This window comes from Caloenas nicobarica, chromosome 13, assembly GCF_036013445.1.
Source record: "Caloenas nicobarica isolate bCalNic1 chromosome 13, bCalNic1.hap1, whole genome shotgun sequence".
Classification (NCBI taxonomy): domain Eukaryota; kingdom Metazoa; phylum Chordata; class Aves; order Columbiformes; family Columbidae; genus Caloenas; species Caloenas nicobarica.
The window spans coordinates 17,544,539-17,559,226 of NC_088257.1; the positions used below are offsets into that span (position 1 = coordinate 17,544,539).

The 14,688-nt window shown below is 50.6% G+C and overlaps 1 protein-coding gene across 1 annotated transcript in view; it reads left to right on the forward strand.

Moving 5' to 3' along the window:
* The window catches only part of NRG2 (neuregulin 2), a 168,258-nt gene extending 158,497 nt beyond the window's left edge, over positions 1-9,761 (forward strand). The window contains exons 8-12 of the mRNA XM_065644209.1: positions 1,579-1,681; positions 2,626-2,749; positions 4,847-4,974; positions 7,586-7,810; positions 9,104-9,761. Coding sequence (XP_065500281.1) covers positions 1,579-1,681; positions 2,626-2,749; positions 4,847-4,974; positions 7,586-7,810; positions 9,104-9,761 — 1,238 coding nt within the window. The remainder of the gene's footprint in view (positions 1-1,578; positions 1,682-2,625; positions 2,750-4,846; positions 4,975-7,585; positions 7,811-9,103) is intronic.
* Positions 9,762-14,688: the final 4,927 nt, after the last annotated feature.

Consider the following 14,688-nt stretch of genomic DNA (forward strand, 5'->3'; position numbering starts at 1 on the left):
CTGCAGATCGTGTTTTGCATCTTCATGTCAGGGCTGTCATTCTCAGCCCTTGCTTTAGTAAATCTTTCTTTGTTTCCATTTTAAGAGCAAGAGATAAACATTTTTCCTAGCACTTTTTTTTTTTCTTCCGAAAATACGTTTTCCTTCCTAAACTGGCAAGCTGAAATCAGTCTAAATACAGAATGTTTAAGTGCTTCCACCTTGGTTTTGTTTTTTTTTACTAAAGTTTCTGGGACCAGGGGTTTTTGGGACCAGACCTGTTTCTCTTCTGGTTTTGTATTTGATTGCTTGGTAGCACCGGGAGTATCATATAGCCAATCCAAGGTGTTTAGTGTGGCATGGTGATCCATGCTGAGCACAGCAACCATGGCATGAGTTTTATTGGCTAATACGTATGAAAAAAATATGTCAACGAATATTAAGGGAGGCACAACCCCCCGTGACTTTAACATTAACACATAGTATGGGGGCACAAGGACAGCATTCATAGATGCCGAACTAAAATGCTCATGGCAGCTGCGCACTGAATGCTCCTCTCAGTCATTCAGCTGGAGAACCAAATCGTCTCTGCTGATCTAAGTGGAGATTGCTGGATATCACCAAGAAGGGCATCTGCTCTGGTGTGGCCACAGAGGAAGAGGTGTCCTTGCTGTGCGATTGCTGCCTACATGGAGTTCAGTTACACTGCAGGTGGCATCCTGGCATTTCCTTGGAGCTCTGATTAATTTGAATGAATTGCCTCATTGCCAGCATGGTCTGGGTTTGGATGCAAGTGACTTTTCTGGTTTGGAAGGTGGACCATGAGAAATGGTGATATTTGAGAGAAGCAGCAGCATGCTGCTTGAATTTTGTGTGTGCTTCCGAGTTACCTGGTGCAATTGAATTAATTGCTTCCTAGGGCTTCATTAAAAATCCATACCTACAAATGGTTACTGTATTTTAATTACTCTGCTCCCTTTTCTTTGTCTTGTACACTATCACTTTTCCATCCTCATTCTGCTTTTTGACTGTTTTAGGATGTCCCTTTCAGCACCTACATGCTTTGGGGCCTGTTGCTCAGTGGTTTCTAGCACTCCGCTGAGCTCCAGGGCATGCAGCCGCTGCAAGGAAAAGGCATTCTGAGTCCATCAGAGCAGAGAGCCTGTGATGAGAGCATCACAGGGCGTGCGTGTTCGTGGTGAGTGGGGGATGCTTGGGGACTTCTTTGGTAAGCTACTAAGTTACTGAGAAGCGGGGAGAGGAGAGTAGTGGGGATTTTTCGAGCTTAGTCGCCAAGTTATGCTGCAGAAAAAGAGAAAGGAAGAAGCATGTTTGAGTGCAGAAGGGATGAGCTACTGAGTGAGAGAGGGTGAAGGTGCAGAGAGACAGAAGGAGTGAAGGTCTCTTGAGTGGTGAGTGAGGTTGGGCCAGCTGGTCTGAGGTTTGGGGCAGCTAGCAGAGGCGGGCAGTGGGTTGGTAGGAGGTCTGACTGAGCCCTGTTGTCCATCTTACCCTCATGCAGTGCTGGTTCCTCTGCAGCCAGACACATCCCTGGTGCTGGACCCCATTTGTAACTGCTTGCTTTCTCTCCATTTGCAGAAGCAGAGGAGCTCTACCAGAAGAGAGTTTTAACCATCACGGGAATCTGTGTTGCCTTGCTTGTGGTGGGCATCGTCTGTGTGGTAGCTTACTGTAAAACCAAGTGAGTATGGGTGGCTAACAGACAATAACTGGCCAGAGGTTACTGAGTGGCAGCATTCATGCTTAACACTTTCATGTGCTTCACCCAAATGCGATTGTAAGGACAAGCTGTGATGTGATATTCCCAGGAAGGTCTCATGAAGGAGGCCAGTGGAGCCATCTACTAGGCTGTGCCTGAGCAGGATGTTTTCCTGGGGCCATTTGCTTATCACCTGGATCAGCATCATTTTGCCCAGCCAGGTGATGCTGTGTGACCAGGAAGAGCTGACCCCCGATCCAGTAGCTCGTCTTCTGACAGCAGAAGCACACACTGGGCTGTTGTGTAGGAGCTGTGGTCTCAGCTATTTACATTTCAGAGACTTCCAAAGCAGTCTTCATGGAACAAGAGGCTTGGGGACCTCTTTTATGGCCATCCTTCCCTGCCTGGACAGCACCTTTTTCCCTAGTTAGCCCACACCTTGCCTGAGTTCAGGGTACCCCTGGGACAAGAGGGGTCTTGTGGAGTAGATGCCCTGCCAGGGGCACAGGTAGGCTTTGCTGCTTTGTGCTTGACGCAGGATAGGTCAAGTGCCTTGCCACCGAAGCCAAGTCAGGACCTGCTTTCCCCTTCTGTTCTCCCTGCTTTTCTCCTCTGCTCCCAGCACCATGGTGCCCCTGGCTCCACTGCATTGTGCTGGGCCTTGTCTTGCAAAAGGGGACCCTGGACCCAGCTTTCCAAATTTCCCATAATGAGAAATGTTCTCCTTTTTTTGAAAAAGCAGCAGAAGGCCGCAAATGTAGAATGCCTTGTTTCTTCCTCTTTGCAGCTTTCCACAAACACCATTGAAACAAGAAGTGTGTCCAAGACTTGCCTTCTCCTTTATCTGCTTCCCCCAAGTGTCTCTGAGGGCAGAAAGCACCATGAGATAAGTCTTCCTAATAAATTTTTTCCTTTCTTTTTTAAAGGAAGCAAAGGAAACAAATGCATAATCATCTACGGCAGAACATGTGCCCTGCCCATCAGAACAGGAGCCTTGCGAATGGGCCAAGCCATCCACGTTTGGATCCTGAGGAAATTCAAATGGCTGATGTAAGACCTTTTGTCTCCATCTCCCTGCATGTTACTGAGTGCCTGTTTTCCGCCAGGAGTTTGACATGGAAGTGTGTGCATACATACCCGTGTGCGTGTTGAGAGAAGCAAAACACTGACAAACTTGAACAAAGAGATGAGAGTATGCATAGAAACTTTTCCAAAACAGACATCTGAAGGGAAATGTGATTTTACTTGGAAGGACAGGATGAGATTAGGGCACTTGAGACAGGCTTGTTTTGGTGAATCAAGTGTGATCCTGTTTTCCTCTAAGAGAGGTGTTCCCGGTGTTTCCCGTTTATTAAGCTATCCGATCAGTCCCCTCTTCGCAGCATGACAAATGCAATCGGCGTGGCAGGGGCTAGGTCTGCCATGGTGACCATATCATGCCGAAGCATGTCATGGTGATCTGGTCAGCCCTGGGTTAGCCCACCTGACTGTACCAAGAGTTGCATCCCGGGCAAGGTGAGATGTCCTTGTGGGAAGCCACTGTCACATTAATGAGAACCATCTAAGAATGTAGGACCAGATCCAGAAGGGTGGTTCAGCCACTCTCATGACTTCAGTCACGTGAGATTCCCATCGAACTCCGTGAACTCAACAGGACCATCAATGTGCTGAAGTGCCTTGCCGGACCGAGGCGTTGAAAGGGATAAGAGGCTTGAGAGGTGGGCCCGTGTGAGCCTCATGAAGTTCAACAAGGCCAAGTGCAAGGCCCTGCACATGGGTCAGGGCAATCCCAAGCACAAATGCTGGCTGGGGAATGAAGGGATTGAGCTCAGTCCTGAGGAGGAAGACTTAGGGCTGTTGGTTGATGAGAAGCTCAACATAACCCAGCTATGTGCACTTGCAGCCCAGAAAGTCGACTGTACCCTGGGCTGCGTCAAATGAAGTGTGACCAGCAGGTCGAGGAAGGGGATTCTCCCCCTCTACTTTGCTCTCTTGAGACCCCACCTGAAGTACTGCAGCCAGCTCTGGGGCCGCTAACGTAAGAAGGACATGGACCTGTTGGAACGAGTCCCGAGGAGGGCCACGAAAACGATCAGAGGGCTGGAGCACCTCTCCTATGAGGAAAGCGTGAGAGAGTTGAGGTTCAGCCTGGAAAAGAGAAGAGTCTGAGGATAACTTATTGCAGCTTCCCAGTACCTAAAAGAGGCCTACAAGAAAGTTAGAGAGGGACCTTTTAGCAACGCCTGTTGCGATAGGACGAGGGTTAATGGCTTTAAACTGAAAGAGGGTAGATTTAGATTAAATATAAGGCAGAAATTCTTCCCAGTGAGGCACTGGGACAGGTTGCCCAGAGAAGCTGTGGATGCCCCATCCCTGGAGGTGTTCAAGGCCAGGCTGGATGGGGCTTTGAGTAGCCTGGTCTAGTGGAAGGTGTCCCTGCCCATGGCAGGAGGGCTTGAACTAGATGACCTGTAAGGTCCCATCCAACCCAAATCATTCTATGATTCTAAGAAGAGTAGGGGGAGACAGACTCAAACAAGAAGGAGTACTGATGGAAATGAGTACAATGAATCAGTTACAAGCTCTGCTGGGTCACCCTTTGGATGTCAAAATTTAGCTAGGTTGAAACCCAACCACAAAGGAAGAGGGAAAGTGAATTTTTGAGAACCACAGCCCTCTGGCCCCAAAGTACTGACTCTCCCAGAGAGCTTAGTGTCCCTGTGAAAAGCAGGGCTTCTCACTAGATGGCATAAGTATTTGGATTACACCTGGTGTTTCCACAGGGCCTGTGCCTCTAGCAGATCTCATGTGGTTGTCTTTTTGCTGGTACCCTGTTGGGTGTATAACCCCCTGTGAGTAGAGATGTTTTTCTGGTCAGTAGCTACACATGGTACCACTGTCCTCTGGGGAACCCCTTGGCTCTTCACAACCCTTCTACAGTCTCCATGCCATAGTCCTTTCCCAATGTTCCAAGTGCAGAGGCAGTGAAGAGCCTCCAGCCTCCTTGTCTCCTTCCATGGGGTGTGGAGCTGCCTGGTACACTCAGTCCTTATGTGATTTCACCAGAAGTCATCAAGCCGGCTGAATTTGGCTGTGGCAGTGTTGGCAAGCTGGTGGCTGATCTGTGTGGTTCTTTGTATTTTACAGTATATTTCTAAGAACGTTTCTGCCACTGAACATGTGATCCGAAGGGAAACAGAGACAACCTTTTCAGGAAGTCACTCCTGCTCCCCATCTCATCACTGCTCCACAGCCACTCCAACATCCAGCCAGAGGTGATGTATACCATTTTCCCCTGAACTTTCTCCTGCTGTTTGCCTTAGGATGCTGTGAGATTCAAAGCCAGTAAAAGGTTTTCCTTTCACCTCTCTCTGTTTTTACTTGATGTTTGGCACTACACTGGCATACAGGCCACGTTGACACTGCGGGTCACAGCTGGTTAGTGAGAGGTGTGGGAATGTCTTGACTTGCAGTGAGGTGCCAGCAGGAATGTGCAGCACTGACATAGCTGTAAACTCAGATGAAGTTAAGTTGTGCTTTCGAGCTTTGCACAGACACGAACAAGAGGATTCGTCTAGGGAAGGTTTTGCAAGTTGCGTTCGCAAGCACACTGGACAACTGCAGCAATTCATTAAGCACACATAGGTTATCTGTTTCATGCTCGATATGTTTAGAATGTATTTGCCTTGTGGAAGGCAAAGTACACGAAATATCACAAATGGCTTTGGCCAGTTTCTCAGAGTCAGGGTCTGACTTGCAAGTCACAGTTTTTCATGAGAAAACAAAACTCTGCAGTTTATCACAGTACAGAAAGTTGCTTTGGAATATCGGCCTCTGAGGTGGTGGCACTGCTTTCTCTGGAAGTCTTTCTGAAGCTCTCAGGAAAATTGGAGCTATCCAGAAAGTACCAATAATTCTTGATACGCAGCATGAGGCATGATTTTTTTTTACATTTTAAAATAACCATCAAGGTGGGAAGAGCAGCATGACTCAGAACCTGAAGTTCTCAGCGTTTTTGAGAGCATCTTAATTGCAGATGGAATTTCCCTGTTTTTATGATGGCCAGAGAAGTCCTTCAAATGCTCTAGACAAAGGCCTGTGCTGTTTTGAGTCTGGATGTTCAGCTCTTACATAGTTCTTGTGATTCTTTTGGTAAGTGACTATGTTTCCCTAGGCAAGGACTTGCTTTTGAAAAGTGACTGTGAGGTGTAGGGGGGCTGTATCTACAGCCTGTCAATGGTGTATAGATCACATTGCATGGATCTTATAAAGCAAAAGATGTCCTGGCTTATTCACTTCATTAGCCCGATGTCCGTGTCTCCATTTGTCCAGGAAGCAATGAATCCTTTCAACTAAAGCTTAAAGATGGCTCCTGGCAGGTTTCTTCAGGGGTCAGACATTCATCAGGGATGAGCCTGTACTCTCAGGGTACAATGCATCAGCTCAACTTCAGATATAGAACGTAGGTTTTCAAGTGAATTCCTCCCTGGACTCCTCTGGCTAGACCTTCAGCAAGCAGCGAAGGAGCCAAGAATGACTTGCTGGGCTGGAAATGACTGCCTTTGTCCAGGGAAATCCTGCCCCTGGTGAGCTAGACAGTGTGTTTTCCAGGTCTTTTCGAACTTGTATGCTTGCAGCCCAACCCTGGCTAAATGTGTGCAAGGTCGAACCAGGCACACAGAGGCTCCTGTGCCTGCAGAGATGCACCTTGCTGGCCTCCCATGCTCACTTCAAAGCCCTGGGACTCCAGGGCCACCTCTGGGCACCTCCTAAAGTCGCAAAGGTGTGTGTGGAGGGCAGCATTAACACATGACAGCTGTGGGGAGGAACCTGCCTTCCATAGCCTCTGGTCCTGGCTACCTGCCACCTGATCTTCTCTAGTCAAGTGCAGCAAGCAGGTGTTTCTTGAAGTCACGCCAGAGGCAAACTACTGGCATAATCAGGCTCCATTTTACTTGATCAGTGCCACCATTTGAAGCTATGAATGAGTGTGGTGGTTGCAGCCGAGCATGTGCCTGGAGCCATCAATAACTGACAAGTTCTTGGGAAGTCTTAATGAGGCCTGCTCTCTTCTGCAAACACCCACCCAAAATCCTCTGCCTGCGCAGCCCTGTTTGGCGCGGTTCAGCTCGGGGCTGTTGCTCTAATGGATCACATATTTCTGCTGTGGAGAGGGGTGAGCCCAGTGGCCAGGGCACGGCTGGGCCGCCAGTGTGTCCCCATGCATCCCCGGAGGGTCCTTGCGGGATGTCTTCTTTGCACCAGGCCTTGGGCGGGGGGAGCCCCAAGTGCTGAGCAAGGTCCAGCTGACATATCATAGCTCCTTGAACACATTTTGCTGCCAAAATATTTTGTAAACCAGTGGAAACTGGGCATCTAGATCTACCTTTGGCATGCTTTTCTCTGTCGATCACGAAGTAATTTTGAGTGTTTTTTTCTGTCTCCTTTCTGGTAGCATCTCTGAAGGGGCCGTCACTTAGCAATGCAGATGGCACATTCGAAGATCCTTTGTGGTCTTGTCTTGGCATGGCCAGTGTATTGCTCCACACCCAGAATGCTTCACAAGCACAAAGTAGAATTGCCCTGGCCTCCCTCCAGAGGCTGTCCCATCCTGTCCCCGGCCATCAGGAGGTGGTGTGTTAAACACCCGGTATGCACTGGTTTGCTTTTCTTTACTCTCTAATCATACCTCCAAGAAGCAGCAAAGAAAGGCAAATCAAAGGCAGGGTTGGGAAGCTGGATGTCCCTGCCCAGATGTATCCTAGTGAGAGGGAGAAAGGGGACACCAGTGCAAAGCCGAGCGTGAGCTCTGCCTGCATGCGACTTTTTGGAGAAGACCTTGGTGGGGTTTCTTTGCTCACTGTCCATGTGGGGTTTGGTCCACAGACATGAAAGCCACACCTGGAGCTTGGAGCGGACGGAAAGCCTGACTTCAGATTCCCAGTCTGGGATAATGCTGTCCTCAGTGGGAACCAGTAAATGCAACAGCCCTGCATGCATGGAGGCGCGGGCTCGCCGTGGGGCCGCCTTCTGCATCGAGGACTCGCGGAGGCACATGACGCAGTATCGTGACTCAGTGGATTCTCTGCGGGACTCACCGCATAGCGAGAGGTCAGACCCCACTCCTTGGTGCTTCCCAGGCACAGCAAAGCCAAGCTGTGCCCTCTGTGCTGGAGACAAAAATGTCTGCTTCTGCGCAGACCCAGAGCAGTATTCCCGTAATGAGACTGGAGAAACTTCAGCTCTACTCCTACCAGAGGAAGGCACTGCCCCAGGAGGCCACGCTGGTAGGGGTAGCAGCAAGCACTGCACCCTGCTCGCCTGGTGGCAATGTAGTTTAGGAGCACAGGGATGAGAGGAGCAGAAAAATACTTGGCTGCACTCAATAGCTGGTGAAAAAAAAAATGGCTGAGATAGTGGATGGTGCGTATACCCTGGTGAGGTGGCAACTCAAGCATCACCATCAGGTGGTGAGAAGCAGCAACCATCATCCTCTTCCCGGGTCTGGCTCCTCATGGTGCAACAGCGTTATCTTCCCTTGCTCCAACCCTCTGCGGGTGGCCATGGGCAACCCTAGGTAGCCAGTTTGTGGCAGTTACCGTTCAAGGCATTAGGACTTGTCCCTGGGGCAGAGGAGAAAGGCAGCACCTCCTCTCTCATTCCTGTCCCCAGTCTGTTCAGGCAGGCTGACCCTGCTCATACAGATGTCTCACACTTCATAAGACGCACGGGTAAAAAGGCACTTGAGAAACTAGGGAGCCTGAGCAGCCTAAAATGAGCCGAGGTACCAATTGGCACTATCGAGAGGAAATAAAATTAGCTGCTTAGAAAGAGGTGATGCTGAAGGAAGGGCTGTTTGGAAAGGGACTAGACCAGACCTGAGTTGCCACACTGATGTTGTCACTAGAGTAGATTAAAGCAGGTAGATGCCTTTCTGAGACAAGACTTTTGCTGAATCAGAGGAAGCAATGCCCAGGCTTTCCCCGTCTGTGGCCTGAGCAGGGGGAGCGCATTTTGGGCACCTTCCTCGGAGACAAGCCTGGCAGCTCCAGAGGGAACAGAAAGCAGCCGACGGGCAGATGAGAGGCAGGGAAGCACTGACACAGCCTGCTGGGAGGTGCTGCAAGGTTTGCAACGACGCAGGGTGGGAACTGCACACCAAGTCTCTCAGGAGAGCCAGTCCTGGGATACATGGTGCATGGTGCCCAAGTGCCCACTGAGGCCAGCAGCTCATCCTGCCTCGGCACTGCGGTGCAAGGTCCATTCTCCTGGTTCCCCAGGAGATGCTGAGCTCCAGCACTGAAGGCCTCATGGGTCCCTGTGCCAGGTGTTCGGCAGAACGCGGGGGCAGCTGGAGGTTTCGGGGGTTGCTCAGTGTCCAAATGGAGGTGTTGCTTCTTTCAGGTACGTGTCAGCCCTGACCACACCAGCACGCCTGTCGCCTGTCGACTTCCACTACTCGATGGCTGCACAGGTGCCCACCTTCGAGATTACATCCCCCAACTCGGCGCACGCCGTCTCCCTGCCGCCGGCAGCCCCCATCAGCTTCCGTGTGGAGGAGCAGCAGCCACTCCTGCGGCGGTACCAGCTCCCCTTCCAGGACACACAGAGGTACGACAGCTACTACCAAAGGAAGACCTACCTGAACGACAGCATGGGGAGCCTGCCCTCCAGCCCCTTCCGCATCACGGAGGATGATGAGTACGAGACGACGCAGGAATACGTCACAGCGCTAGAGCAGCCAAAGAAAACATCCAGCAGCAACAGGCGGTGGAAAAAATCCAAACTGAATGGGCACGTCCCTCACAGAGCCAGAGCCGTCCGGGACTCCTTCTCCTTGAGCAGCGCCTCTTACAGCGAGTCTGACGAGGAGCTGGTGGCTGAGAGCACCCCTTTCCTAAGCACTCAGAACAATGAGGCGGCGCACACAGAGTCGCCCGTGCTGCACCGGCCGGGCGACAGCCGGACTCACTATTCCTGCAGCAGACACAGCGCCCACGGGGAGAGCGGGCGCAGCAGCCTAGCGCACACGACGCCCAAACCAGACCCGGATCCTCTCTAGGTGCCTCCCAGACTCGCAGACGGAACCCACGTGGAGGAGGCGGAAAAGGGAGACGAGACAAAACGAAAATAAATATTTTTATTTTATATAAAAGAGGGAAAAATATAACAAATAAAATGGTTTATTTTCATTTTAGCGAAGTTGTCTTATAATAGCTAACGGCAATGACTTTTTTATAGGGAATCTCTATTTATATGTAATGTCTTGATTTACAGCTTCCAAGAAAATAAAAAAGTAAAAAAAAAAAAAAAAGAAAAAAGAAAACAAACAATAAAGTTTAAAAAAAAGTGGGCCAATTTTTGACTACTTAAAAATAGAAAAAAAACCAAACTATCGTGGTGCCTTTTGCTGTATGCTAGTGCTGGGATTCATGCTGAGGATTCTTCTTTCAGTAGCATTTTTAAGATCATAGATTTTTGTTTAGGCGACAACCTGTCACAAGGGCGCTCTTCCATCGGAAGAAAACAGCCTCGCCACTTTGCCCCGTACCCTGCTATTAATGATCTTATTCTTTAAGGTATCGTTTATACACACATCAAGGACATGAGTGGGAGCATTTCCATTATCATGTCTAATAGGGGTCTGTCTTGCCCTGTAAAATACTTGTATTTTCGCTTATAATCAGGAGAAGAAGAAACGCAACAGCACTGTACTGAAATGCAGAAATAATGTTTCTTTTGACACACAGGTAGGAAGAGAAAATGAAACCACGCAGTAGCAGCAGCCCTTACAATATAGCCGTCAACCTTTGGCCATCTCACCTGTGGGTCTGAAGCTGGGTCGGCACAGTTCGTGGTCAAACATGGCAGACACCCGCTTGGACGTGGTGACACAACACCGTGTCACGTAAGGGTGGATCCGGTTCACTGAACCAGCTCTGGCAGGCAGGCGGCACCACGCGGCGGTCCCGGCAGGGCAGTCCCATCCGGCCGCAGTGCCCCGTGGCTGCATCGCCGCACCGGTGCCGCGCCGGCCGCGCCGTCCCCTGGACGGCGCGGTGTGGCCGTGACGCGGCGTAGGCCGTGGCGCCGCGCACCGCGGTGCCACAGGGCTGCGGGCTGTGCCGTCCTGCCCGCCGTGCTCGGCTGCACCCGGCTCGGCGGCACAGCACGGCCGCGGCTCGCCCCGGGCGCCCGTTGTGCTGGCCCCGGGTTTGGCAGGAGCCCAAGCACTTTCGGCCCAGCTTGTCGCCCCTGCGCTGGCTGGGAAGGGCCTTGCGTGGGGCAGCCCAGCAAGTGGAATCTTCTGCGTCGCCATGCCGTGTACTGTAAAGACAGTTGTTACCGCCACATCGTGCCGTTGCCATGTTTCCGAACTTGGAGCAGCTCTGGCCATCAGCTCTGTGGCTCAAAGAGACAGTCCTGCGTGTCCAGACAGCAGAGCATCCCCCGTGGAAGTGCCCCTCTCTCCTCAGTTTGCTGCAGCAAACCTGTTTACATTGTAGCCTGACTTTTTTCTTTTTATATTTTTACTTCTGCATGTCCTTTGCATTTCAGATACTGTAGATTGGATGCATGGTGAAGCTGTGACTGAGAAGATAATACAACAATTGACAGTGTATTTCATTTAACTTTTAGCAATAAAGTAATAAAACCCTCTATTCCTCACCTGTGATGGGGTCAGATAGAAAACTCTGCTAATTTGTCATAAGATGACTGTGAAAGTTTGCTCTGGATTGTCTGAATGTCAGAACTCTCGACTGTTTAACACTTGAACATTTTTTATATTATAAATAAAATAAGAAATAACAATATGTGGGCTGCATTAATCTCAGGCAGTTTGGAGGGCAAGGGGGAGCTGTGACAGGTGCCATACACAGAATCACAGACTGGTTGAGGTTGGAAGAGACTTCTGGAGGTCATCTGGTCCAACCCACCTGCTCGGCCAGCCCACCCAGAGCCAGTTGCCCAGGACTGTGAGTAGTCAGGTTTTCAATATATCCAGGGATGATAACACCACAACCACTTTGGGCAAACTCTGCTAGCGCTTGGTCACTCTCATAGCAAAAAAGTGTCTTCTTGTGTTCAGACTGAATTTCCTGTTTTTTAATTTGTGCCCATTGCCTCTTCTCCTGTCACTGGACACTACTGAGAAGAGTCTGTTTCCATTCGTTCCCTCCCTTCGAGTATTTACATATATGAATAAAGTCCACCTGAGCCTTCTCTTCTCCAGGCTGTCCCAGCTCTCTCAGCCTCTCTTCATATGAACAGTGCTCTGGTCCCTTAAAGATCTTTATGCCCGTAGAGACCCAGAGGTGGGTGTTTTTCTACCTGGTATGGACATTTGACCTTCACCGCAGGGCTCAGGAGTGGAGGCTCACTGAGCTGAGTGGATGCTACCCACGTCTCCTGGGGGAATGTCATTCTTTCTCCACCTGCACTCTAGAAGATCCCCCTTCGCCCCGACCTGTGGAAGCTTTCTGTTGTGCCGAGAAAGGCCAAGGTGCGTGGCACGTGCTGGTACTTCAGTGATTTTTGCAGTAGGGTGGAGATGTGTTGGGTCCAAATCTGCAAGCGCTGTGCCGCCATGCAACTTCTGCCCGCCCACAAAGCAGGTCCCTGCTTCAGCTCTTCCATGGCAACCTTTGTGCTTCTGGCTAGTCCCCATGTAGGAGGATCACTGAGAATATGGTGTATTCACAGGAAGCACAATTCCTGAGGTTGCACTCATGATTCAGTCCAGCTCAGAGCCTTGTTCCTGCTCAGTGAGATGACGAACACATGCCAACCCAGCTGAACTCAGCAGGAGAGGGATCGCCTACAAACTCATCCTTGCAGGTGAAGACTTGTGTGAGTCAACCCTGTAGAAATGCGCAGAGCTATGAGAGAATTCCCGGGTCCTCACAACGACGCCCATGCTGAAAGATAGGCTGAACTGCTGCACACCCACAGCCTGGGCTGCTTCTGCTCCAACACCCCCAGGATGCCCATTGCCTTGGAGCTGACCTGCCCGGGTCACGGCCCACCCCTAACATCCTGCCAGACCAGAGGGCTCAGCACTTCACCCTGAGTAAAGGCACTTCAACACTGATTTCCCAAAAAGTTAAAGGCTGAAGCATCCTGCCCTTCTGCCATGAGGCCCATGTGACTCAACAGGATTGTGCAAAGGAGGTCTTAGATGTGTAGGACTAGGGATAAAGGCCAAGGGTCAAGTCGTGATTTGCATGACACTTGCCATGTAACCTTTGGACACATCATGTCCCACTTCTGGGCAGCCCCAAGCCTTGCTGCATGAAAGCAGCAGTACCATGTAACTCTCCACTCTCCTGTTTGCTCTTGGGACAGGTTGTGACACCTCATTGCCTTTGGTCCCCCAACTTACCTCCTCCAGCAGGTTATGGAGTGTGGTGAGATGGACAGGAATGGATAGAGAGAGCATCTGGTCCCCTGCATGGGGCACATGTGGGAGTTCACCCAGGGTAAGGATTGCTGAGGAAACTAGTCACATAGAAGAGAGAGACAGGGGACTTCGGGTTCCCAACGCAACTCCATCTCCCTGCCCAGCTCTCCTCAGTGTCTGTGAGCTGGTGAGCTCTGTTTATGGAGAAGTCCACCGGGGACTGACACAGCAGCATCTGCATTACAAGAAGGCTGCAGTTCCTGGGTCTCCTGCAGAGCTGGAGTGAAGAGCTACAGTGTGGCCGAACCTTGGGGTATGCTCACTGTGGTTGATCCACACCAGCATCGTCATCATGGTCTGCTCTCCAGGTCCCTTAGAAAGGACCTGTGGGTTTGCCCATCACTGGTCTGCACGGGAGAATGTCTTTCTGCTCCACGGTTTGCAGGATCTGTGACGCTCTGCATCTGCTGAGACCGCTAGCTCTCAGCCCTGGCAGCCTCATGCTTTCTTGTGGTGATTTCTTGTTCAACATGCCCCTGGATTTGCATAATTTTGTTCTATATTTGGAGGCAGTTACACTACTTCAATTTTCTCTCCAGTTGCCTCTGAAGAAAACCTGTATCTGTCTCCTTTTTCCCTGGCTGGTTTATTTTTAGACCCCTCATTTGCAGCCGTGCGTATTCCTAGGGTTTGGCTGTAAATATTTTACAGCAATTTTCACTGGTGGGGGGAGCCACGGAAGTCTTCTGCCAGGTCTGCTCTGGATGTACAATGCCTTTGGCGCCCTTCCCAGAAGGGAGTGAATTGCTCATCTGACACAGATGGGGTGATGCAAGGAGGAGAGGAGAACTGCAAAGCCTCCCCCCCCAAAAAGTCCCTCTAAAATGATTTTGGTGTCAGGCTGCATGCAGGAGAAGGGGCCTGACAGGAAGGTCAGGCTGAACCAGAACCATCAGGAGATGCTGTCTGAGACCCAAAGCAGTCATGCTGCACTTTGCTGGTGCCCAGAGGAGACTTTGCAAGACTCTATTTTTCCCCGCAGCTTACTCCCAACAGAAGATGGCAGAGTGGAACCTTCAACATGGGGGCCTGAGCTGCTCTTGGGGGCTTCCTCGAACACACTGGAGATGTCACTGCCTGCTGGAAGGGATGGTCAGAAAGGACAGGCTAAGGTACAAGATATTACCTGGGATTTTGGAGAGCAAGAGTCAGGCCTGGCTTTCCTCCAGACTTACACTGTGTGAATCTGGGCACCAGACACTTCATGTCAGTAGTAGCATCTTGGAGGTCTTCAGTGCAAGGGATATCTGTACAGTACCTGACACAGCAAAGTGCACGATGCCTTGGAGGAACAGTCGTGACACTCAGTGTAGCCAAGGGCTTCTCTGGGAACAGTTCCCAGAACATCTCCAACCACCAATGCAGACATTGGATCGTTCTCCTCCCGTAAACCTCTATGCTGCAAGTGGACAGACGGACCTGGAATGCACCAGGTGAAGGGAAGAGTTACCTGAATGTGTTCTCTGTGGGCGAGCCATCCATCCAGAGCTTGGGCAGGCCAGTGCTTTCCTCACCTAGGAGAATGAGC